The 23316-nt window shown below is 38.9% G+C and overlaps 1 protein-coding gene across 8 annotated transcripts in view; it reads left to right on the forward strand.

Annotated features, from left to right (window-relative positions):
• The window catches only part of PLEKHA5 (pleckstrin homology domain containing A5), a 153956-nt gene extending 145114 nt beyond the window's left edge, over nucleotides 1–8842 (forward strand). For 4 of the 8 annotated variants that reach the window (XM_065683524.1, XM_065683438.1, XM_065683544.1 and 1 more), the window contains 5 exons: nucleotides 745–876; nucleotides 2230–2357; nucleotides 3181–3326; nucleotides 4471–4575; nucleotides 7964–8842. In XM_065683524.1, the coding sequence (XP_065539596.1) occupies nucleotides 745–876; nucleotides 2230–2357; nucleotides 3181–3326; nucleotides 4471–4565 (501 nt within the window). In that variant the 3' untranslated portion in view covers nucleotides 4566–4575; nucleotides 7964–8842. The remainder of the gene's footprint in view (nucleotides 1–744; nucleotides 877–2229; nucleotides 2358–3180; nucleotides 3327–4470; nucleotides 4576–7963) is intronic. The other 4 variants (XM_065683429.1, XM_065683445.1, XM_065683454.1 and 1 more) reach the window with 1 other exon arrangement.
• The last annotated feature ends 14474 nt before the right edge of the window (nucleotides 8843–23316 follow it).

Consider the following 23316-nt stretch of genomic DNA (forward strand, 5'->3'; position numbering starts at 1 on the left):
ATTTCATAAACAGCCTACTGTGTAATTTTTAAATCATTACCAATATACAAAAGGAAGCTGCTTCACAATTGTTACTGTTTAGGAGAAGTGTATAATATGGGTGCAGACTTTTGTTCAGAAAGTAAAGATTTGTGAACTGACTTACATGGAATTTCCTCTTAACAGAGTGCTTGTACTAAATCACAGGAATTCAGCCACAAGATTTACTGCTTTCATGGCTCCTATTTTCCTCAGTCCTTGTGCTTAGTTTGATGAGATTTATGTGAACCTCACTCACTTCAGTTCGGTTTGCTACTCTGCCAAGATGCGCAGTTCATGATCTTAAGTCACGCCTACCATCCTTCCTCAAAATTTTTACATCAAATTAACCTCTGTGCAGTGGATATTTTTTAAAAACTCAGTGCTTACAAACACAAATAAGAACGTTACTGAGCCAGTGTGTGGCTGAGTTAAATGTGAATGAAATCTCAGAAGACAAAGGTGACTAGTAGTAATGCTGGAGATTGGAGGGGCAGGCAGGTGCATAAACCACAATAATCTTACAGAGAAAAAGATTGTTAGACTGAACTCTTCTGAAAGGTACAAAAAAAGTTCTTAGCAATTTCCATTTTCTTTATTGCAGTGTAGGTCTCTTTTTAAGTAATTATTTTTTTTTTTTTAATCACAGAGGACAGCACAAGTCTCAGAACTGAAATTCTGATAACTTTTGTAAGAATATATCTGTGTGTCAATTTCGTTCCACAGAATCGAAAAAAGGATGATACGGTATCTAATAACATGAAGGAATTAGAGAGCACCAATAAAGAAAATCATTTGAAACAAAATAATGGAAGTCCAGGAGAAGAAACAGCACATTTAAAACATGATGGAGAAAAAGTAAGTCATTTGGGTTTTACTAAAGAGGTACTAAACTGCCCGTTATTGAACTGTACATCAGCCTGTCTTGCAGTGGAAAAATTTTGAGCCACAGACATCAGAGTATGGGAAATCGAACCTGTTCCTTTTGCTTGGAAAATTAAGATTTCTTTTGGGGTATAATAAATACTCTATGGAGAAATACAGAATTGTATCAGCTGATATATGGAATTTTCCTGTATATGGTCTTCCTAAATTTCATTTTACTTAACTTTTTCTGTTACTGTCTTGATTGATGAGAAAAGTACAAATCTTTCTTTACTTCTTTGAAACAAACCTGATATTGATGCATCTTTAATAATAAATAATGTAACTTTAAATAATAATCACTGCTGGTTCATTGCTTATGATATCCCAATGTAAGATTTTTTTCCATCATTTAATACACCTGACTTTTTGTTTGGTTGCCTGTAGTGCATCAAATAGTTTAGGGGAAGCAGAATAAATCTGACACAACAACTTATACATGGAAGTGGGCAGTAACTGTAGTTTGTACTATTTGGTCACTGGATTGATTTCTGTCTTGAAATAGTCTCAGACTCACTTGGCAGTGAGTTACCTTGGTGTTTCTGGTACTAAAGTGCCCTGAACATACAGCAAAATCAGACTGACTGTGGGGAATAGATTACTGGAGTTGTTTCTACATAATCATATCCTGCTCATAGTTTAATAATTTTTTCAAATCTTGTCTAGAGGGTTTTTTTCTTCTTTTCTATCCATATTCTTTAATTAATCATCTTTTGCTTTTCTTTTTCCTCACTCATTTTTCCTTTTGTTTTCCTGTTTTATATTTAGCTTTTCCTAAACATACATCTGATGGAGAATGATATAAAATCAGATAATTAACATCTATTGTTGTTATTTGAAAACACTTTCTGTTGCAAGTCTGTAGCTTTGTTAAGTATGCAAATGTTATAAAGGAAAATTATGTAATACACTTATTGGCTATATCAAATCAGACCTTTAAGAGCACTATTCAGGCTTATCAGCAATATCAGTAGCTGGAATCTGTTGTCAGTGTGAAAAGGCATAGCATGAAAAAATAGGCAGGCTGCAATCCAGAGTTCAGAGAAGTTCTGGAAGTTATTAAGCCAACCCCTGTCCATTGGCTCTGGTATAAGGTTCAGGATAGCTCTATTAACCTGAATGGTATTGATAAAAATTTCTTAAGTTAGGTAATACTGAGTTACTAAGTATACATGATGGCAAAATTTGTCTGTTAATAAAACTGTTTCCTGATACTGTATTTCTTATCTGCCATTCAGTGTGTGTTACAGCTTTCTGTTTCATTATTTCGATTTTTTTTTTTTATAGCTGACAAAAACTGATGATCTTTTATCAGATGCACATGTTGTATCTGACTCAAAAGAAGTGAGTAATGAAGAGAAATCAGAAAAGGAAAAGAAAAATAAGTTGGAAGAAACACGTGATGGTGATATAAGGTAAAAATAAAACAAGATGTTCAGAGGCTATTTAAACTTGCACGCTGTATTTGTTAGCTGAATGGACCGAGTAACTAATGAAATACTGCCTTAAGTACTTAAAAGGTATATTCATATGGTTTTGAGTGGTTTACATATAGAGAAATCTAGTGAGAAACCCAACCACTGAAGGGGTTCAGTAAGAGGTGATGAGTTGGTCGGTGAAATAATGTATATTTTCAAGTATTGCCCCAGTTATAAACAGAATACTTCATAATTGTTGCTTTGGGATACAAAATGTATTTAGTAATGCCAGTTCAAGCTTTGTATCTGTTTATTATGAAAGCTTCTGCCAGGGCTTCCACAGCAAGCCCTTTACCACTGGTATTTAGGAGCAGACTAAACTGCTTATTCTATATCTCCTGCTTTAACTTTTACTTTGCTATTTTGGAGCACTGCAAAATTAGATTAACATTGTGCCTTGGATATTCCTCTTTAAGGATTCATAATGGTAATGTAAGTTGCACTGCAGATTCTGAGAGTTTTTACATTAGGTCGTAACTTTCTCGCAGCACCCTTCAGCGAAATATATATCACACAGTAAGAAACTGCAAGCGCACGTAAAGGAAAGGAATTCAATTTCCAGTACTTTCTGGGGTTTTTTTAAGTCTAACTTTACAAGGAGAAGGGTTTCAAAATACATGCTGACTTTACATTACACAAATTTGTAGGTTGCAACTGTTTTCTATTAACAGAAGAAAATTAAATTGTAACTCCTATACTTAGTGGTTAACACCTGAAATTAAGTTAGAGCAAGTTCTAAACGCTGTGCTTTTTTAACCAGCTTGCAGAGTGTGACCACAGTTGCAAACCACAAACCCAAAACCAGCTCAGAAGAAAGTGAAGTGGTTAGTGTTCAAGAACAAGAAGGAATTATGTCTTCATTTGAATTAGCAGCACAGTCTTCAAAAGGAAATAAGGCAACAGCAGGTATGGAAAAGAGTTTGACTAAAGTGTAACTTACACAGTGCGTATGTAAAACTTCATTTCAACTGTCTTTTGATGCTATGAAACCCTTGTGAATTGAAAGTGCTGAGCTAGTCTAGATATCAAGTGTATGGTTTTATAACATAGAGAAAAATATTTTCCCAGTGGACAACTACAGAAATTCCAGTTTTGTGAGGTTTTAATGTAGGTTTTATGGTTGCATGTAATTCAGGGAGTTAAATAACTAGTGCCAGAAATTGAGTCATACTATAGCGGTTAGTTGGAACAAATCTTTCCCTATTCATCTTACAGAACAGCGTTTCAGTCCTGGGTATATATAGATTGTTTCCCCTTACCTCCTTGCGAAGTGATGGCCCAAGATTGAGGAATCCTTGAGGGTTTCCAATATATCTAGTAAATTTTGAACTAGCAAGTAAAAGATCCCGGTTTGGTCATGTTTCCAGGAATAAGAAAAGATGAAGAAACAGGAAACACTAGCTGACTGGTAAAATGACTTTTGTGAACTACTTTGCAAGAAGAGAAGGCTGGAATAAAGCAAAATTGTTTGCAGAGATATTAAAAAAAAAGGGGGGGCATGTGAAGGAGGGGAGGAAGAAAGAAGATAGGATTTAAGACATCATTAGGATTTTTGGTGATGGGAATGTTTAAGTAAGCCAAATGGTTCAATTTATGTGTATAAAAGGTGACATGAACCTATGTAGTGCAGTCAGCAATCCTTTCCGTGACTTGATAATCAAAACCAGAACTTGTAAATACATTTTATGTAGTACTCAGCAGAATAAAAACCGCTTATTTAATCTGAGCTGGGATATAAAGGTGGGTCTGGGACTATCCTGACTAGTTAAATTTTACCTCCCTCTACCCCCCGACTTTGCAACATAAATTACACATCAACATTCATGTGTCCATTGTTTGTTCCTTTGGTGTTCTACTAGTCATTCACAGGTCTGAGTAATGGTCTTTCTTGAGAACAGCTGTGCTCTCCCCTGAAGTTGTGCTTATTGTGCTGATCAGATTTTTAAGTCTTTACTGTGTAACTTTCATTTGGTCCTGCTTATATTTATTATGGCTTGAAATCATGCCTTCTGTAACTTGTATTCTTATTTATCTTGCTTATGACTCGCAGTGAAAAGTCTGCCTTCTTCACCAGAATCGTCACTGTCACCAGCTCCATCTACACAGACACAGCTCACAGAAGGATCACATTTCATGTGTGTATAGTTACAGAGAAGTACGTCTTTCTTTTCCCACCCCTTGTGCCATTTTTCCTTATGTTTTTCTAAGTACATATGTTCTAGTTATTTTTCTGAGAAACATCTGTAGACAATACTTGGCAAGACAAACTTACCTGCAGTGCTGAATTTAAACTAAACAGAAGACAGAACAAATACATGTATTGATTTACTTGAAATAAACATATTCTCTATCCAAGTACAAAGAGAAAAGACTAATTGGCTTATCAAACACATTCTCCACAACAGGCAAGATAATAGCCCCTTGAATTACTTGAGAGACCTAAGCTGTTACAGTTAAATAGCCAGATAAGGTATGAGCATCAGTGCTCAAGTGCAGATAAATCTTGATGCTTCTTCAGTCATGGTAATAGGCAACTAGAGCTAGTTAGTGATGCATAAGAGGCAATGGTTAATGCCCCAGCAGAGTTTGTGACTTAAACCATAGATGACTGAGACGTAACAAATAGAAGGGGGAAAAAATGAGAGTGGAAGAAATGTAACAAGTTTATTTATTATTTCTATAGGTAGTCCTACACAGCTTCTTCTTTGTCATAGGAGAGGATTTCTTCTAGGAATCAAGTTAGAAAGCATGAATTAGGCTAGATTTACATGTTTTCCTGCCTGTATTGTTACCCACTTAATGAATGGAAATGGAAATACAAGTAAGCATATTTGTTTTAAACATACAAGTGTTTAAAGAAACTAACAGAATACCAATGAGAAGCTTCAGCACTTTACTAGCAGTTAAATCAATCCACATTTCTTTGTTGTCAGAAGTACCTATTTAAGTAAGTGTTCTAAAAGAATGAGCTTTGTTTCAACAGTAATGTTAAATGCCATAGCTAATGTAACTTAAGAAAACTTTAAAATTAAGAAAACTTCAAGATGTTTTCAGTCCTTTAGCATGAGATCTGAAAATGCATTTTTTTGTTTACTGTCCTATCTTCAACACCAAGGTTTCATCTTTGCAGAATTAGGCATATTATTCATCAGAGACACCTTTCTTGTATAAACTATGGGCAGGAAACTATTTCTATTCTTTAAAAAAAATAGAAAAAAAAAAGTATTCTAATCTTTTTCTCCTTTTAAGAGACTGTAAAATGCACTGTTCACATTCAGTACTGACACCTGTGTTGCTGACTTCCTGATGGGTGCAGTCTGCCATATTTAGATTTAGGTTGGACTTCTGTACTTTTATACTGAAGGTTGATTGCAGAACTGTTTGAAAAACGTAACTGTGACTATTCAGTTTTTCTGGAAAAGATGCTTTATGTTAATGCTTTTCAGTTTCATTTTATAATACATGTGCATTTATCATACATCTTTTCAAGTAGGACAAATGTTACCCCATCATCTCAGTTTCAGGTCAGTAGTGAAACTGAAACTGCACCACTGAATTTTCTTTGTAGCCACAGCATGCTTGTCTTGAAAGAGGAAACAACCCATAACTTCACCAGAAATTTATTACCAATTACATTAAGCTGCTGTCAGCTCTTGTCATCAGCTCCAATGCTCAGATCAGAAAATGCCTTTTTTTTTTTTTTCTTGAGGATTTATGCTAAAAACAAGACTAGCAAAAATGAATCATTCTTACAGCTATCTGCTCTGTAACTTAGAATCGTAGAAACACAGAATGGTTTAGGTTGGAAGGGACCTTTAAAGATCATCAAGTTCCAACCCCCTGCCATGGGCAGGGACACCTTCTACAAGATCAGGTTGCTCAAATCCAGCCTGGCCTGGAGCACTGCCAGGGATGGGGCATTTACCACTTCTTTGGGCAACCAGTTCCAGTGCCTCACCACCCTCACAGTAAAGAATTTCTTCCTAACGTCTAATCTAAATCTTCCCTCTGTCAGTTTAAAGCCATTCCCCCTTGTCCTGTCACTACTTGTCTTTGTAAAAAGTCCCTCTCCAGATTTCATGTAGGCCCCTTTAGGTAGTGGAAGGTTGCTGTAACAAGCCCAACTCTCAGCTTTCCCCAGCTATCTCAGCCTAACCTAATGCCCAACCTTGACATCCCCACAACATTGTGTATTCGCATAGGTAATATTGCAGCTATAACATTCCCGTGTTAAGTACAATTCTGCAACTAAGTCGCAATGGATTATGACAAAATGTGGCTCCTTGTAAAACTAAGGCTCACTAAAATGAAGAAAGGATTCCAGAACTTAAAATATAGCATCTGTTTTGGCTGTTCAGTGTTCTAGATGAGTTGGAAAAAGCATTCATCTGTGTGCATATACAGTCCATGTTTCTTTGCTGCACTTTATGTCTCTGTTGGTTGGAGCTCCAAAACAAATTCATGTTGTGACCTGGGCCTAATATACATAGTCTGCTTGCCTGCAGTGTTTATTGCCCCTTACCTTCTGGGGTTGGCACCCCTGTATTCCAGTGCTTTGTGCTTTACTGAAAGATAGGGTTTTTTAACATGCAAGAACTCAGTGTCTCTCAGATGCAAGAAATCCTGTGCAGAAAAGGGAACTTCAGAGCTGCGGGATCTGCCCTGCTCATATGCAACCAAATTTTTCAGGCAGCATCTGGAAAATGTATGGTAAATTTCAGAGAATAATGAGGTAATACCTATTTTTGGCTTTTATGGTCAATTAGTAAAATGATACTCCTGGCATGTTGCCAGGGGAATTCTGCATAGGAAACTGGTGGCACAGGATATTGTAGGACTAAGGAAAAGCCCATTAACACAAAGCTACTTTCATTGTCACGGCTCTTGCTTTGCAGAGACAAATCTGGATGTATACCACTAACATTGTTACATTTTAAGCATTACATTTACACTTTGTAATGGAGGGATAATGGAATTTTATACAGCACCTGGATTCAAAGCTTAGGAACATTTTTACTAATGAACTGTTAAAAGCTATTTATAGAAGTCCTTTCAGCAGTTACCAAGGTACAGCAGGCTCTGGGTTAGAGCACTCAAACTTCAGAATACCTTACAGCTACACTGCCATTATGGAGTAGCAACTGAACAATACTACATCCTCCTCAAACCATGCCTGTTATTTGTAGGAGCAGTTAGGGACTTTGCTGTTATTAGTGGTTTTACATAAAGAATGTATGGAGATGGCTGTGTACAACAGGATAAAACTCTCAGAATAAACAGACTTTCATACAAAGCTGTGTAAATCTGAAACAAGCTGTTTTGCTTCTTGCTGTCAATGTATCTTGAGAAGCAGTATTATTCCTCAGGAAAACTGATTTTGGAAACAACTGATTTCTGAGGTACTTTTATTATGTTCTGCACCATTGATAACTACTGGTAGAATGAGACCAGAAATTCCTTGCTGTATTTAATCCCAGGAATTGCTTTACACAATATTCTGTTGTTGCTAAAATAGTGTAACGTAATCTATGTCTATCTTTCAGCACTAATGGCTTCTGTTGAAACAATTCATGCCTGAGATGTATGGACCTGGCCTATGAAAATATGAGAAGATATTGTACAGTATATTTTAAATCTATGAAATTCATAGTTCTGATGCTTTTGGCCACAGAGCATCATCTTATCACTTCCTGGAAAATGTTTATTCCAAGAGAGCTTTAAATGGCCCACATGTACACTCAACAACCTTCAGATTGTTCTCCCGATACCAGCTTGCTGCTATGATTTCTGTGCACATAAAATAAAGGCTCTTTTAATGTGCAGCCTATAGTCAGAACTTTATTTGTTATTCTCCAGAATTTAATGTTCTTTTAATTATGGATCATGTAAGTTTACTTTTTTGCTTCTTTTAGATGCATAACTCGGTTAATTTTACATACCACCACTAAACCTTGTTTTACACTTTTTAAACATTACAATTCATTGTTTTAACATTTTATTTGTAAAATTTTTATATATATATACATATAGATATATTTAAAATGTGCCATTTTTATTATTGCTTAGTAAAATATGTCCTGTTTCTGCTGTAATTATTTCTTGGTCAGGTTGCAATGTCAGCAGTTACTGCCACACCTCTGTCAACATATGCATTAATGTTAGTGGTTACTTTTTCTTCAATAAAATGGAGTGTAGGTATTTTGAGGTACTGGGCTATTACTTCATTGGGTTAGGGTGTGTACAGCAATAAGCAGGTTTTCAATCCAGTACTTAGTTTGTGTACAAATGTAATTATGTTCATTGTGTATATATTATACAATGAGCAAATACGATGTAAGTATAAGAAGCCACTTATTGTTCAAATACGACTGTTCATATCCCATTTCTTTTATATCATATTAAATAAATGTTGATGTTCTTAAGGACTTGTATGGTTAGTATTTCTTCCAGCAAACAGATGTCACACTGTGTTCCACCTTTTGATGTGGGGAATGCGACAATTCTTGTCTCATTGGCGACATCACCCGACGACCAGAGTAGCAGTGAGAGACTCTTAAGAGATTCCAGTCTTCCTCTACAGGAAAGAATAAGGCTGCAACACAGAACAAAAAGACAACCAGAGACTGAGACACAAGAAATACAGGTTCAGCTCCTGACTGGCAGACTTGTATCATGAATAATCACTTAGTCATTCTGTACCTCCATTCCCTGCCTGTTTACTTGAGTGGTAATAGCTTGTCTTACTGGGGTGTGGCAAGTAGTAATTCAGTATTTGCCAATAGTGAATGCCACATTCAGTGGGGTTAAGGAGAGAGAAGTGTGATGATTCCTTGAGGCTTTGACATCTGCAAAGCATCTCCCAGAAACTGAAAGAAGACCTGGAATAATTTGTCAAGTGTCATCACAGTACAGATGTTACTAGCTTTACTTTTCCATCCCACACAGCTGTTTGAGACAAAAGAGGTTTAGAAGAGACTGATGAAAAGATTTAAGGAAAGCTTTTGAGTCTGGGATGTAGAACTAAGAAATCTTTCAAAGGTTCAGGCAACTGCCATTTCCTTCAATGCGTGTGTGTGCCATTAAGTGGCAAAGCAGGTTTCGTAAGATGACTGATGATTCTTTTTTTATCATAGAAATCATACCCTGTTCAAGTTAATACTGCTGTACTAGAGACTATATAATTAACTGAGCTTTTCCATAGAGGTGTGCCTGAGATTGACACACAGTTTGAAATCAACTCTTTATCATTGCTTCCCCACAGGACTGTTTCTTGTACTCTTCTGCCACTCCGAGCTCTACCTCTTCTTCCCGGCTCTTTTTGCCACAAAGACACAGATTGCGTTGTCTGTTTAACTGTCGTTTTGCCATTTTCTTAGAAAAGTGGAGAAATAGGAAGCAGAATTTAGCAGCAGAGCTTGGAGAGTCATAGTGAGAGTTGGCTGAAGGAAAGAAGATGAATCATGATGCAAGCAGACAGCATCCAGCTGAACATTTGACCAAGTTCCTTTTCTTCCTTTCTTGGAACAGCAGCCCCATAGTGGTGCATCCTTCCATCCAAAACACAGAGCAAAGAGGAGGAATGTGATTTTATTTCTTATTGCTCAACCAGCTGAGGTTTAAGAGTTCAGGGGCATCACTGGAACACCTGGGGCAAAGCAAACAGAACACACCCTGTTCTCTCCCTAACCCTTCTAAGAATGCTGCTCAGCTGTCAAACTTTGCAATCTCTTTCTGTCCTTGCTGCCAAGAATTGCAACCAATAAAGGAAAGAATGACTAAGTGATTTTGGGACATTTATAGATCTTGTCTGTGTTTAAAGTAGTTGACAGTTGGGTATATCTGCAAAGTACATGCAGTTTATACTGAAGCTGGGGGAGAGTGGGAGAATTAGCAAGATTTTGCTGGTATAACTTTGCAAAGACAGCAAAGGTAAATGGTGCAGGAATGTAGTCATGCTCATAGACTGTAATTTCAGTTCCCGTGGGTGCTTGCAGCAAAGACTTGCAGTTTCATTGGGTGCTCTATTTTTTTGTGTCTTACAGAAAAAATGTATGGCTTTGTGTTAACCACAAAGCATCTCCTGCCTCTTACCTCATCAGAATAACTCATCCCAGTGATCATACTCCTGAGATATCGAAATATCAGAATACTGATATTGTCAGCCTTCAAACATCTATCTTAAGTTTGTATCTAGGATATTTTTATATTTCTGATTGCTTTATTGGCTATTGCACTGACACTTGTATATATGGAACGTGTTTTGGGGTATTTTTTCCGAAAGAAAGAGTCCTTAGGAATAATGCAACACATTCTCTACAGATGTTCATGCTTTTCAGAACCAATTACATCTATTTTTGTCTTTTGTTCACCACTTGCATTGTTCCAAGACTACTAGAGAATGTGATTCTTTTAAGTCCCTTAATAAAGTGACATTACTCAAAAAGTTATAGTTGGTGTCTTGGCAGTTTTTGTACGTTGTGGACTGGCTCAAAAAGAAAGACCTCATGAGGCAACTGAAACCCAAACCTGGCTTATAATATTACTGAGGGAGAAAAAGTGGTCTTCAGTTACTATTTCCTCATTCATATATCTGTTATAAAATGAACACAGTGAAGCTCTATTTTCAGGAAATCAGAAAAAAATAAACAGTTTGTTTCTATTTAAATCTCTTTAACTGGACAGTTGGGGAAAGAATTATTAACCACCCTATTGCATCCTCTAGATGTAGTAACCAGGAGTACATACATGACAAACGGTAATGGAATATACTGTTTGCAACAGATCTACTAAATTTTCTAGGACTGGTGACTTGACTTCTATCCTGACTGAATAGAGCAGCAGAGTGGAAGATCTGTAATCAGTGGTGGTGCTGGATAAGTCTTCCCTGAATCTTTTCATTGTATTTTAACAATAAGGTGGTGGGTTTGTTTGTTTTCTGATAAAGCAAACTATAAATACTCGTTTGAATCTCAGAAGTGGGTCATCACGTCTTTCCTGCACAATACCTTTTTGTCCCTGTGATCCTGGATTTTGCTATGCTTATTTTCTTTATTTTTTTATAAGTTACTCTAGAGTAGCTTAATCTTATTTCAGTTGGAATCCTCAGTTAAAATGTTATTTTCCATTCTCTGGAAAGTTGACGTTTAAACGGCCGGTGAACAAATTGCCTATACCTGGCACTAATAATACATCTGAAACAATTTCTTTTTGTTAAGGATGCATGTGAAGATAACAAAGCAACATCTGGCCCTCATTTCTTCTAAAGAGCATTATATATACTTGCTGTTATATTCTAGGAGCTGTTTAGCTTGTCCATATGGGAACACTGAAGAAGCTGCTACAAAATAAAATGGAATATACTGGTGGCTGAAAGCAAATGTCTGGCCCAAAATGAAGGCTAAAAGCAGCTGCTTTCTGAACTTGACACGCACAACTTGTTACCCAGCTGTTCCAGATGTGTCAGTATTCACATATTACTTGTAAAGTGAAGTTTTTGGTATTTTTTGGTGATATTTCTTCATTCTGTCCTATGCAAAAGAAAATGGTTTTAAGGTGTGTTTTAATATTATCTAGCTATTGTGAAACTGCAAGCAACTCTTAATTGTAGTTATGGGTAAGTAACATCACCTCAGCAGTTGCTAATTGGCTCATGTGGATGTGCTGCAGAACACTTATTTAGCCTGAGTTAGGTTCTGTTTGGAATAAACGCAAAAGATGTAAGCAAATGGGACTGTTCCCAGTGGACTGCTGTCAAGTGTATCAGGACAAAAACAGATGTGGTATCATTAACTTCTTTATTGCTGAAACCAAGCCTAAAATAAGGAACTAATTTTTTGTCAAATTCTATCCAGATCTCTGTTCTATGGAACAGGAATACTTCAAAGAATATCAGGCTAAAAATGGAAACACCCTCTTCCTCCTTTGAAGGTGAAATGAGTACTGTTAAATATATATTAATATATATATATATATATATATATAGCAAAAGCAGACCCTGCAGGTTTAACTTTATCCATGGAAGAAGCAAGATTTACTTAATGACTTAGAAATTTGGTCAGTGAAAACTTACCAAAAACATACCTTATGGTCATCTGGTAGTCTTCCTGAATTGCAGTGAAGTGGTTGCCGCTGTCTAGGACTCTCTTCTGCAGCTTTAAATCCACTCCAGCCCGATGTGTAAAATATTCTGCATTCCTTGTACAGAATAAAAATGCCTCCTCCATACAGCAGCTCTGTCCTTACATAGGCAGCTGAATCCAGCCCACCAGTTTCTGGCTTGAAATTGCTGAAAACTGCAGGTGCTTAGCATCTTGAAAGACCAAGCTCAAAGCCCATCATGTGAGGCACCCAATATTTCCAAGTAACTTGCATGTGAATCTCCCTTATTTTCAGGGAAGGATTCTAGTTAGAAGTAAGTACGAGTCGCTAAGAACTGACTACGTTTGACCAGGAATCAAATAATCAGTAGGTACAAATATGTAAGAATTTGAGCAAATCATTAACTGACAAGCACTATATCTCAAAGTGATCAAAAAGCTACAAAATTCAGCAACTCTCAACTCATAATCACCTTTTCACAATATGAACTTCTGCTGAGTCTTGACACTTGATTACACATGTAGTCAATTGCTCTATATTGTGTGACCTTTTTCTTGGTAAAATCCCAAGTCAGCAAAAATGGGGGGGGGCTGATGCAGATGTTTTCGCTTTAGAGATTAATGATTTTTATTCTTTTTATATATATTTTTCATGTTCATCCACCGATCCCAGGAGCAGCTTTTAGGGCCACTGAGTTTATTCTTTTATACACTGAAATTGCCATATCTAGACAGAAAAAAAAAGACAACTTTCTGATTAATGTTTCCTGATGTTTGTGACTGCTGCCATTTTGTGTTTGACTTATGGCTGTGTAGAGACTGTCTCAGAGAGTTTGCACATGCAAGGGCTGGTACTGCACGGAAGCCAGCTTGTTAAGAGTGAGGACAGGCTGAAAGTGTCATTTCATGAGCCAGGACATTGCCTGGAAACCCAGGATCATTTGATCTTAAGCACCTTTGAATAACAATACTGGCTGTTTTCTTAGCCTATGCCAGCATATCTGTCATATTTTGTAACTACCATTTCCAGTTTATTGTGCCTAGATTCAATGAAGAGTTTTAACAGACAGAGTGCCTGGATAACATGTGAGATCCTGATCGCTGTTTACAAGGTAGCAGTTACTAATTAAAGAAGCAGGCTTTCGACCACTTAGGAGATTGTGTTAGTGAAGAGGAACTGGTTAATACTCAAATGAATTGCAGCCCTGGGACTTGCTTATGTAATCTGATTCTCTGGGATGGGGGGAGTAGCTACTCTGAACTCACAGCATTTTATTTTAAAGCTTCTATTTCATAATCGTAAAGCTACTCTGTTCTGTGTAATCAGCTAAATACAATCTAGGAAAGTTCATCTTCACTTCCATTATCCAGAATTTAGGACAAGGAAGAATGAGGCCATGACATTTTGATCGGTTTTGCCTCATTAAAACCTTGGGGACCTCAAGGAGCACGGTTAGGTCGTGTCTGCCTTGCTCTGAGCCAATGCCTATTTCAGCAAAGTGCTCTGCACAAATTACCATACATCTTTCATTGTCTGTCTGGTTCCAGACTGGAGCACTTTAGTTATTTCACCCTTGAACAGAGTCCCTAACTTTTATAATGCTTTTAGGCAATTAACCATAGTAGACTGGGAAGACTGAGATCTCTTTACAGCTGATGGCTCTAAACTGTTAGGATAACTGTATGCAGGAGTGAATCACAGCTAAAACCTGAGCACTCCAGATTCCCTAGGCAGTTCCAAACCCTCCGATGCTGTAACTTCATCTTTGCCTGAATGCAGCAAACTGGATTTCTATTCAGTTGATCAGATGGCCACCTCCAAAAACTGTTGCAGGGCTGTTGATTTTAAGGATGCCCAGCAAGCTGGATTTGTGTTCTGCGAAGCGCTGCTAGCAATCAATATGACTGCAGTAGGAGGCTTTTCCTCCCACAGCCCTCCCTTTTTCCTGCAGCTGTCAGTAGGCACAGACTCACTGACTTGTGCTGCACAACAGTGTTGTACCTGCAAAAGCAGACAATCTAAGCTTCCAGTATCTGCTCTGGAAAGACCATTTGTGCTAACAGGGAAGCAGAAGATGAAAAGCATGTACATAACCAGACCAAGTTCAAGTACTCACCCAGAAGGACTCCAAAGGAACAGTTAGCCTTGCTGCAGCTGCTGCCCCTGCTTTCCCACTTTGGCTTTCCCCCTTATTCCTCTCTGCCTGTGCTTTTGTCCTCATGGTATGGTTGCCATTATAGCGTAGTTTTAAGGGATGAAAGCAAATAATTGCTGATGGATGACAAGATAGTGCTTTAAATAGGAACGCAGATTGGTTCCGATAGCCAGCAATACAGTAACGTGGACAAAGCAAGTGGCAGCAGCACAATAGGCTTAGAATGATCGCCATAACCATAAGTGACTGACAAAAGAAACTGTGATATACAAATACCAATGTGTGTTTAAAAAAACCTGATGTTAAAATGTGCAGAACTGTCAAAGATCCTGGGAAACTGTGTAACTCGCAAGCCGTCCAGATGCGGCACAGACTGCAGCTGGCCTGTCATCTTAGTAATATTTAGTATCGCATTCTCTTCTGACTTTCTGAGAATCTGGGTACGGAGCACACACAGGAAATCAGGGATTACAAACTTGTCTGAACTTTTCACTGCCAGACATTAACATGCGGATGCAGCAGCCTGTATGTAAATGATGTTATCTGAGCTGGTTTATGCTTGTGTTTCCAGGATAAGAAAGGAGATTATTTCATTGTTTGAGCTAATTACCTGTGAAGAAAAAATTACAGCCTTTTTAATGTTAACGTCAGGCTCTATTTTTATTAACCTTCGTAGTCAATGATCTGGTGGTGTAGGTTTATTTTGTGTTTTCAAATACTAAGGATTTTATCCTTTAACCTAAATGAAAGAAGTTCTTGATGTGACTTTGCACAAACAAGTTGCTTTGTAAGGTTGTAGCCACATCTCAGAGTATTCCTTTGCCCATAAAACAGGGTTGTTTTACCAGCCGCAAAGAAAGGTGTCATGGTATTGCTGCTTAATCATGCACAATTAAAGATAAAAATTGGACAATCACATTAAACTGGAACTACAGGACAAATTGCTTCAAACCAGAGAAAATGTGTTCCTGGCCTAATCCAGGCTTGCATACAGCCAGGGCAACAGCATTCACGTTCATATAGCAGACCTGAGCCCAGATGGGAACAGCTCTTGTGGCTTCAGGTGGACAGCTTGTATGATTAAAAGTTAAACATCCTCATACTGCAAGCATTATGAAACACAAGAGAATTTGTGTGAGAGTCTGATCTCTTGTGGTTACTAGATCTTGCTGAAATTCAGAATCTTTCTTATTAATACTATAATTAGGTAAGGGAGGAGGGGAGTAACTCTCAAATATTTCATGTTTTAATATTTGTATAGCTTTTAAACCAGGATTTATTTTGTCATACTTCACCTTAAAGCTTTATATAAACTGGGTTTTTTTAACTTTGCCGATAATATTCTACTACAGATCATAGGCTGATGACAATACATTGCATGTAATGGAAATGAATATACATGCAATATGCCAAAGGAAGTTATCACAGCATAGTGCAGGTGATGGACTGAGATCACCTAGTGCAATAAAAGAAAGTCCCCAAATCTGACTGCATTAGTCAGAAAAAGACCTCCAAAATGTGTGCTAGTAAAACAAACCTGGAAGACAAGTGTTTCACAGCCACTGGTTTAGCACTTAACTTATGTGAAAATAACCAATGCGGGGTGAGGGATGGGTGGAAATATTTTGGTTTGGGTTGGTTTTTTTTCTGTAAAGTCCCATTTTAAACTGGCTGCTTTGCTACCTCTTTACATGGAACTTGTGAACATGGCTGAGGACGTTTGTGTAAGATCCAGGTCCTCAGGGTAGCCAGGAGCAGAGAAACCATGGCCTGAAGTGGTGCAAAAGGATTTTCCTTGGAAGAAACAAGGCAGAAGTAGGTCATTGCTCTCTGCAGAGCTTATACCTTAACGCTTTTCAGTGTCTGAGTTACGCTTCTGTAACACATGCGTCTTTGTTGTACCTCTCATGCAGTAGCACGACGTAAATCAAATAGTTTTCTCAACTTGGAGTCCCCACTTTTATGTGAAGACATGTAGGCATGAATTGTTGTAAGATGCCCCACATTTAAAATTAGTTCTTTTTCACCTTGCTCTAAAGTATTGTAATACGAATGTTTCCTATATTTTCCAGGCTTTAAGTAGCTGAATCCACTTTTCACCAAAATGAAACCAATACTTAGCATTGCCAGAAGTTAGAAATTGAACCGTAAAGATGATAGTTCTGATAAATTCTCTAGTTAAATGTAATATAAAGGCAAACTGCTGCCATTTGTCCTGATAGTAGGCCTCTACAGCAACAGCTTGCTAAGAATTTATAGTGCCACATTTTCCCAATGTATTTTAGGCAGTATAGTAGGCTATTTTGGTGCACTAAACTGCCTAGGAAAAGTACTGGACAGTATTTGTTTCTTGAATACACTTTAAATGTGTCACTAGGCAAAAGTCATTAAGCACATAATAAATGTTCATCTTCACCAAAAAAAAACCCAAAAGTTTTAAAAGACCGAATAGAAATAAAAATGTTATGTGATTAAAAACTAGGCCCATCTCTATTGAGAACACTCCATGTGTATGCACAAAACAGCTTTCACTGGAAGGCTTCAAAGACAGACAGCTATACCTCGAAGCAGTCCTAGGAAAGACTCTCTATTATGCACATCCTACCCATGGTTAAATTGCTGCATAACAAAATGATATTTGCCCACTTACAGAGTCTCTTGCTTTGGAGAGTCTGTGAGCAACTGAGCTGGGAATAGACTTCAGGAGAGGGGAATCACTGCTTTGCCTATTGGAAGACATGCAGCACATCTGTAGGGCATGTCACTGGGGCATTCTGCTAATTTAGGATTTAGGTCTCCCAGTTCTGCAATGTATTCCATGCTTCCTGAGAGAGGGACCCTCTGAACCATTTAAATTCTGAATTACGGAAGGGTCACAGTGCAACTCGGCACGTATGACACAGAAAAATCTGAGTTCCCACCTCCTAGCAGCCACCCTCCACAGTTCAACCGTATCAGGATTTGCTGTGAATTCCTCAAAACCTTTGTTCCCCTGCTCTCGGCCTGAATTGGACATTCTGCTCCCACTGAGGTTAATGGGAATTTTTCAATCAAAACCAGAGAGGGCAAATTTTCATGCAAGGCTTGCAGAGAGAGCACCCATCTCTGACCATTCAGTTTGCAATAAAGGTGGCTGTTGTGAGACTTGATATAAAACGTCTGATTGCCACTTCCATTCTGTTACTGACAATCCGCCGTAGCACAACCCAAGTTTCCAAATGGTCATGTTTGTATTTCCCGGTGCTTCAAATAAACAGTACTGGAACTTGATCAGCATGTGCATAGTCAACAAAGCTTTAATTTCTCTTCCCTTGTTGACATTACAAGGATCTAAGCCATGCAACAACCATTTTCAGTCATTTTGGTAACATAAAAGCTTCACTGTGAATGGAATAGTCTCATAGGTCACCCCAAACTGGTGCCTGAAACTGTGATACAGTGGGGCAGTTGGCATGGATGGCAGGTTGCCTAACTGCACTGTGAAAGACAAGGCAATTATTTCGAATGGAATGGCCAGATAAGACCCCACCATTGTCAAGGGTATGACCCCAAACAGCTGCTACTGCCACAGAAATCCTCTTGGCCTCTTGCCCCAAGGCTGCCATGCAAACGTCGTGGCACACAGACATGCTGGCCCGTGACACTGAGATAACAGGAGTGGTAGCTGTTAACACTAATGGAGTATACTAGAACATGCTCGTATTTGTATAGGTTTTCTACAGATTACTGCTGCCTCCTACATGGCATTTTTGTTGCCAGGGAGGGGCAAAAGGGAGCACAGGGAGGTGAAGAGCTGCCCCTATTAAACCAGACAGATGAACAGACAGTGTGCGAGCTACTGAAGGGGAGGAGGGGAGAGGACAGTTCCAGTTTTGCCAGACTGCAACTACATTCCACCTTCAGAGGGCAGGAGTGGGGAAGATTTCCCGAGTAAAACCTGGGAGATTTGACAGGCATTCCCCTGGCTCTGCTGTCAGTATGCAGACAGGCAGTGCAGTTGCTTTGGCACAGAACTGCTGCAGTGAGCTGATGAAGATCTTTTCAGTCCCTGGGCTTCCCAGTGCTGTCATGACAACAGTTACTTTCTTGGTCCTGCTGAAACCCCTTTTCACAGTCACTGAATGCCATGCACAGAGAAGTAGGTTGTTTTCATCAACCTCCCTCCCTCTCAGACTTGACTGATTGAGAATACAGAAGGACACTGTACTTCTGTGGACTTTGCTTTTCCATGAATATGATGGATCCTTGATTTAACAGGAAAGGTTTGAAGAGTTATGAATTGGAAACATCATTTTAATAGCTCAGAAGACAAATACTCTATATTGGTCGTAAGTGGCAAATAACAATAACATAATCCTGCTGGTTTTGTAATTGTTAAATTAGTTTCAATTACTCTGGAGTATGGCTTCCGCTGCTCAGTGAATAATAGAAAGGTTTTGGATACAAATCTGAACTTTTCTGAAACGCAGGTGTTTGCTAATGATCAAGCCTCCCAAATAATAATTTCTACTTAAATACACAAGTTCTATCTTTAGCTGTTTGATAAACACTCCATTACCTGAATTTTTATTGTAAGCAGTGCAGTGGGGAGAGAAGATGAACTGTCCAGCTGTTAAGGTTTTTGGGATATCTGGACTCTGATGTCTTCTCTATGACAGTATCTTGCCCAAGGCTGACCAGACTGCATGATAAATGTGTCTCTTCAAGATAACCTCCTTACCTTAACTCTCTAGCACGCCAAGCTCTGGCAATCATGGAAAGTATGTAATCTTAGTTGCTCGCCACTTTTAATCTCACAGGATTTAGCAGAACCCTAAATTTGTCACACACACTATCATGGGAATTCTGAATGCAGTCACTCTTTCAGGCTGCATTTAAACCTGCCTTCAGGGACCCACGGCTTGCCCTCAGTCATCCAGCTCAGCTCAGCTTCTGTGGCTCCTGACCAGGGCTCCCTTCCTGTCTTGAGAAATCATGGTGCAAGGCATGACCAGTATGATCGTTGTTTTCATCCCATCTGAAGCTTGGGCAAAGCCAGGGTGTATCAGAAAAATAGTTGCTGTTTTTGCAGATTGGGTAATGCACGTGTCTTTGTATAACATGGTAATAATATCTCAACTATACAGAATCAGAGAAAGGTTGAGGTTGGAAGGCACCTCTGGAGATCAAGTCCAACCCCCCTACTCAAAGCAGCGTCAGCTAGAATGGGATGCTCAGGACCATGTCTAGCTGTGTTTTGAATATCTTCAGGAATGGCAACGCCACAACCTCTCTCTGCAACCTCTTCACTGCTTGACAGCCCTCGCTGTGAAAAAGTGTTCTCTTATGTTTAAATAGAATTTTCTGTGTTTCAGTTTGTGGCTGTTGCCTCTTGCCCTTCACCAGATACCACTGAGAAGGGCCTGGCTCCATCTTCTTTACTTTCCTCCTCAGGTATCTATACACCTTGATAAGATCCCCTTGAGCCTTCACTTGCAGCTGAAGAGTCCCAGCTCACCCAACCTCTCCTCACCTAACATGCTCCATTCCCTTAATTATCTGCAGAGCCCCTTGCTGGGCCCACCACAGTATGTTCTGGGAAGCTGAGAACCACGGCTGGAAGGACTTGTCTTCACAAGAGCTTGATCTTGGAAAAACAAGGGATTAAAGGGGAAAAAAAAGAAAAAAATGCACAAACATTATAACCGCATTTCTGCAAGGGAATTTTAATTTGAATTTTATGAACTATTAATGTTAAAAAAATAACACTTTTATGTAAAGAAAACACCCATTCTACTTACGAGCACAAATTGTGGGAGTTTTAGAGTATAATCATAGAAGAACACGGAAAAGCTGCTGTAAACTTGTACTCCTTCCAAGCTGTGATTTGTATTTAATTAGCATTCAATTCATTATGCATTTCTGTTTGGTTGTAATGGTTACACACCGGTTTTGCAACATGCAAGATTTTGATCACCTTTATGGTTTTGAAAAGAATTTCCATGTGTGCAAAGAAAGACTCTGCTCTTGACTTCACATCATTTTAGAAGAGAAATGCTGGATTTTCTGCCTAGCATGCTTGTTCAGAATCACCCCCTTCACTGGGATGACATCCCCCTGGTTTTGTTGCAATGCTCTGTAGTAACTGACTTGCAGAAAATAAATGGACATACTGGTGGCAGCCCTGTATTTGTGGTTGAGCGCACACCTTCATTTACAGCTGGAATCCTGCTCTGTTATGCATAAGAATGTAGAAAACACACATTCCCCAAACTAACAGCACGTAAAGACTCTTTAATAGGGAAGCAAATATGTTAATTCTCTTTGGTTAAAACTAATCTAAATTGCACCCTTTAAGAATGTTGATTGTTCTGAGACTTAAGTATTTGGGCTGCCTTTTATTGAAAAAGCAAACTGTGCCAAGTGAAAAATTTACACAAGGAGGTACAGGACACTTTGGGAGGGAAAGAAAATGTCTCTTACAATTCATGTATATTTTGAATCATGATATAAAACTATTGATGGCATTCATGACAGAAAAAAGATGCTCTATCTGCTTGTACAGTACTGCATGTATTATTGTTTTACCCATTCATACGATCATATATATACATCAGCTATTTAAATATGCATCAGCTATTTAAATTTTCCAATATGGTATTTGGAAAACTTTCTCAATAGTTTCAAAGAAAAATACAACACATTTTTAGAGTATGCTTATGCAAGCCCCTGGAACTCACAAAAATTGAGAGACATGGTGACAGGATTAATATTCACATAGATATACAACAGTGCAGAAGTACAGCAAGAAGCTTTTGGTTTTGAAGCAAATTCTAAGATCATTCTCAGTGGTATCTACAATAAGTAATAGCTTATCATAGCTAAATAGTATCTATTTGAAATTCTGTGCTTATGTTTCAGTTTTTGCAACACGCTGTAAAGCGCATAAATGAACCATATTATGAGGCCTTCTAACACCTTGAACTCATATCTTTAGATCTTTCACTTACAAGAAATCTTTGTGGTTTTGTGTCTTCCTTCAATATCATCTGACAGCAAATTTAACATCAATTAGCCTGCATTTTAGAGAAGAGGCTTTATGAATTTGTAAAATATCTGATTCAATGAAGTCAGAGCATCTACGGAACACAGGCTTCCTCTTACAGCTTGTGTTTACAGGTGGCTTAACGCAAAGATGCCCTCCTCTCCACGGATCTTGCAAGTTTGTCTTGGTTTAAACAAAGTCACACAGGTCGTTTACTCACTCCCCCCCTTCTTCACTCCCTCTACTCCTGGAGGGACAGAGAGGAGAATCAAAAAGAATGCAACTCCCACGGGTTGAGATAAGAACAGTCTAGTAACTAAGGTATAACACAAATCACTACTGCTACCACCAATGATAACAATGATAAAGGAAATAACAAGGGGAGAGAATACAACACCTCACCACCAGCCGACCAATAACTCCCCCAACCCCACCCAACTGAACACCAACCGATACCTACTCCAACCCTGCAGTCCCTAGCCCTTCTGGGTAACTCCCCATTACATCCTGGGCATGACGTGCTGTGGTATGGAATACCTCTTTGGTCAGTTTGGGTCAGGTGTCCTGTCTCTGCTTCCTCCCAGCTTCCCCTCCTCCCTGGCAGAGCATGAGGCTCAGAAAGTCCTTGGTCAGACTAAAACATTTGTGTTATCAGCTTTGTTCCCAGGCCGAAAGCCAAAACAAAGTGCTGCACCGGCTACCAAGGAGAAAAATGACTGCTACTGCTGAACCCAGGACAAAGTTGTTACAATACAAATGCAAATATAACAAATGTTAGGATGTGCTTTTGGATGAGCTCCAAAATCACAGAATGGAGTTTTCCTTTTCTGAACTCCTGGTGCTTTGTGTCACCTTAATAATATCTTAATTTTTCTGTTCCTTTTTCCCCATCCCCAGAGTGAGCACAGTTACATTTATGTGAGCTGTCTAGAGTTTTGTGAAGCTTCATGACCTAACAGCAACAGAATGCCTTTTCTTCCTTTTTTCTCCCCCCCCCCCCCCCCCCCACCCCCCCCAGTTACTAATGAAAGCAGTTGCTTGGTCTAGTTCATAGCATGAATTTCAGAGACAGCTGTGCTGGCACGACAGAAGAGGCAGTGTGTCACCACGAGAATTGTAACAAAGCATGGGCAGGGAATAGGGGAAGAAGGACCCGAGCAGTGTCTAAAATTCATATTGCTGCAAAGTGTTTTGCAAAGCCACAGCAAGGGCTAACTGCTCAGCAGGAAAAGAAGAGGGACCCCAGCCCAACGTGTATTCCCAGCCGTCTTCCTTTGGTTGGCCCAATCGAGGCAAGGCTTGAAGTTTCATACAGTCATCATTTCTAAACAGTATGAGGAAAGATTAAAGGCAGCTTTAAAAGGAGAAGAGTGTAGAAGCCGAGTTTAAAAGGAGAATTAACTGGGTGCTGCAGGAGAGGGTGGGGTCAGAACTGCAGAATGAGGCAGTTTCAGTCCAGTCTGAAGGGAAGGGTGAGAACCAAGCGGTGCGTGCTTACTTGAAGAAATGGAGATTGCAGCCTCTTCCTCCAGATCTTGAATTTGGATGGGTAAGGGCGGGGCAGAAAGAAGGGAAGGGTGCAGTTTTCAGAGGCTGCTGAGCAGGCAGAACGCTGTCAG

This window comes from Lathamus discolor, chromosome 1 (assembly GCF_037157495.1).
Source record: "Lathamus discolor isolate bLatDis1 chromosome 1, bLatDis1.hap1, whole genome shotgun sequence".
NCBI lineage: Eukaryota > Metazoa > Chordata > Aves > Psittaciformes > Psittacidae > Lathamus > Lathamus discolor.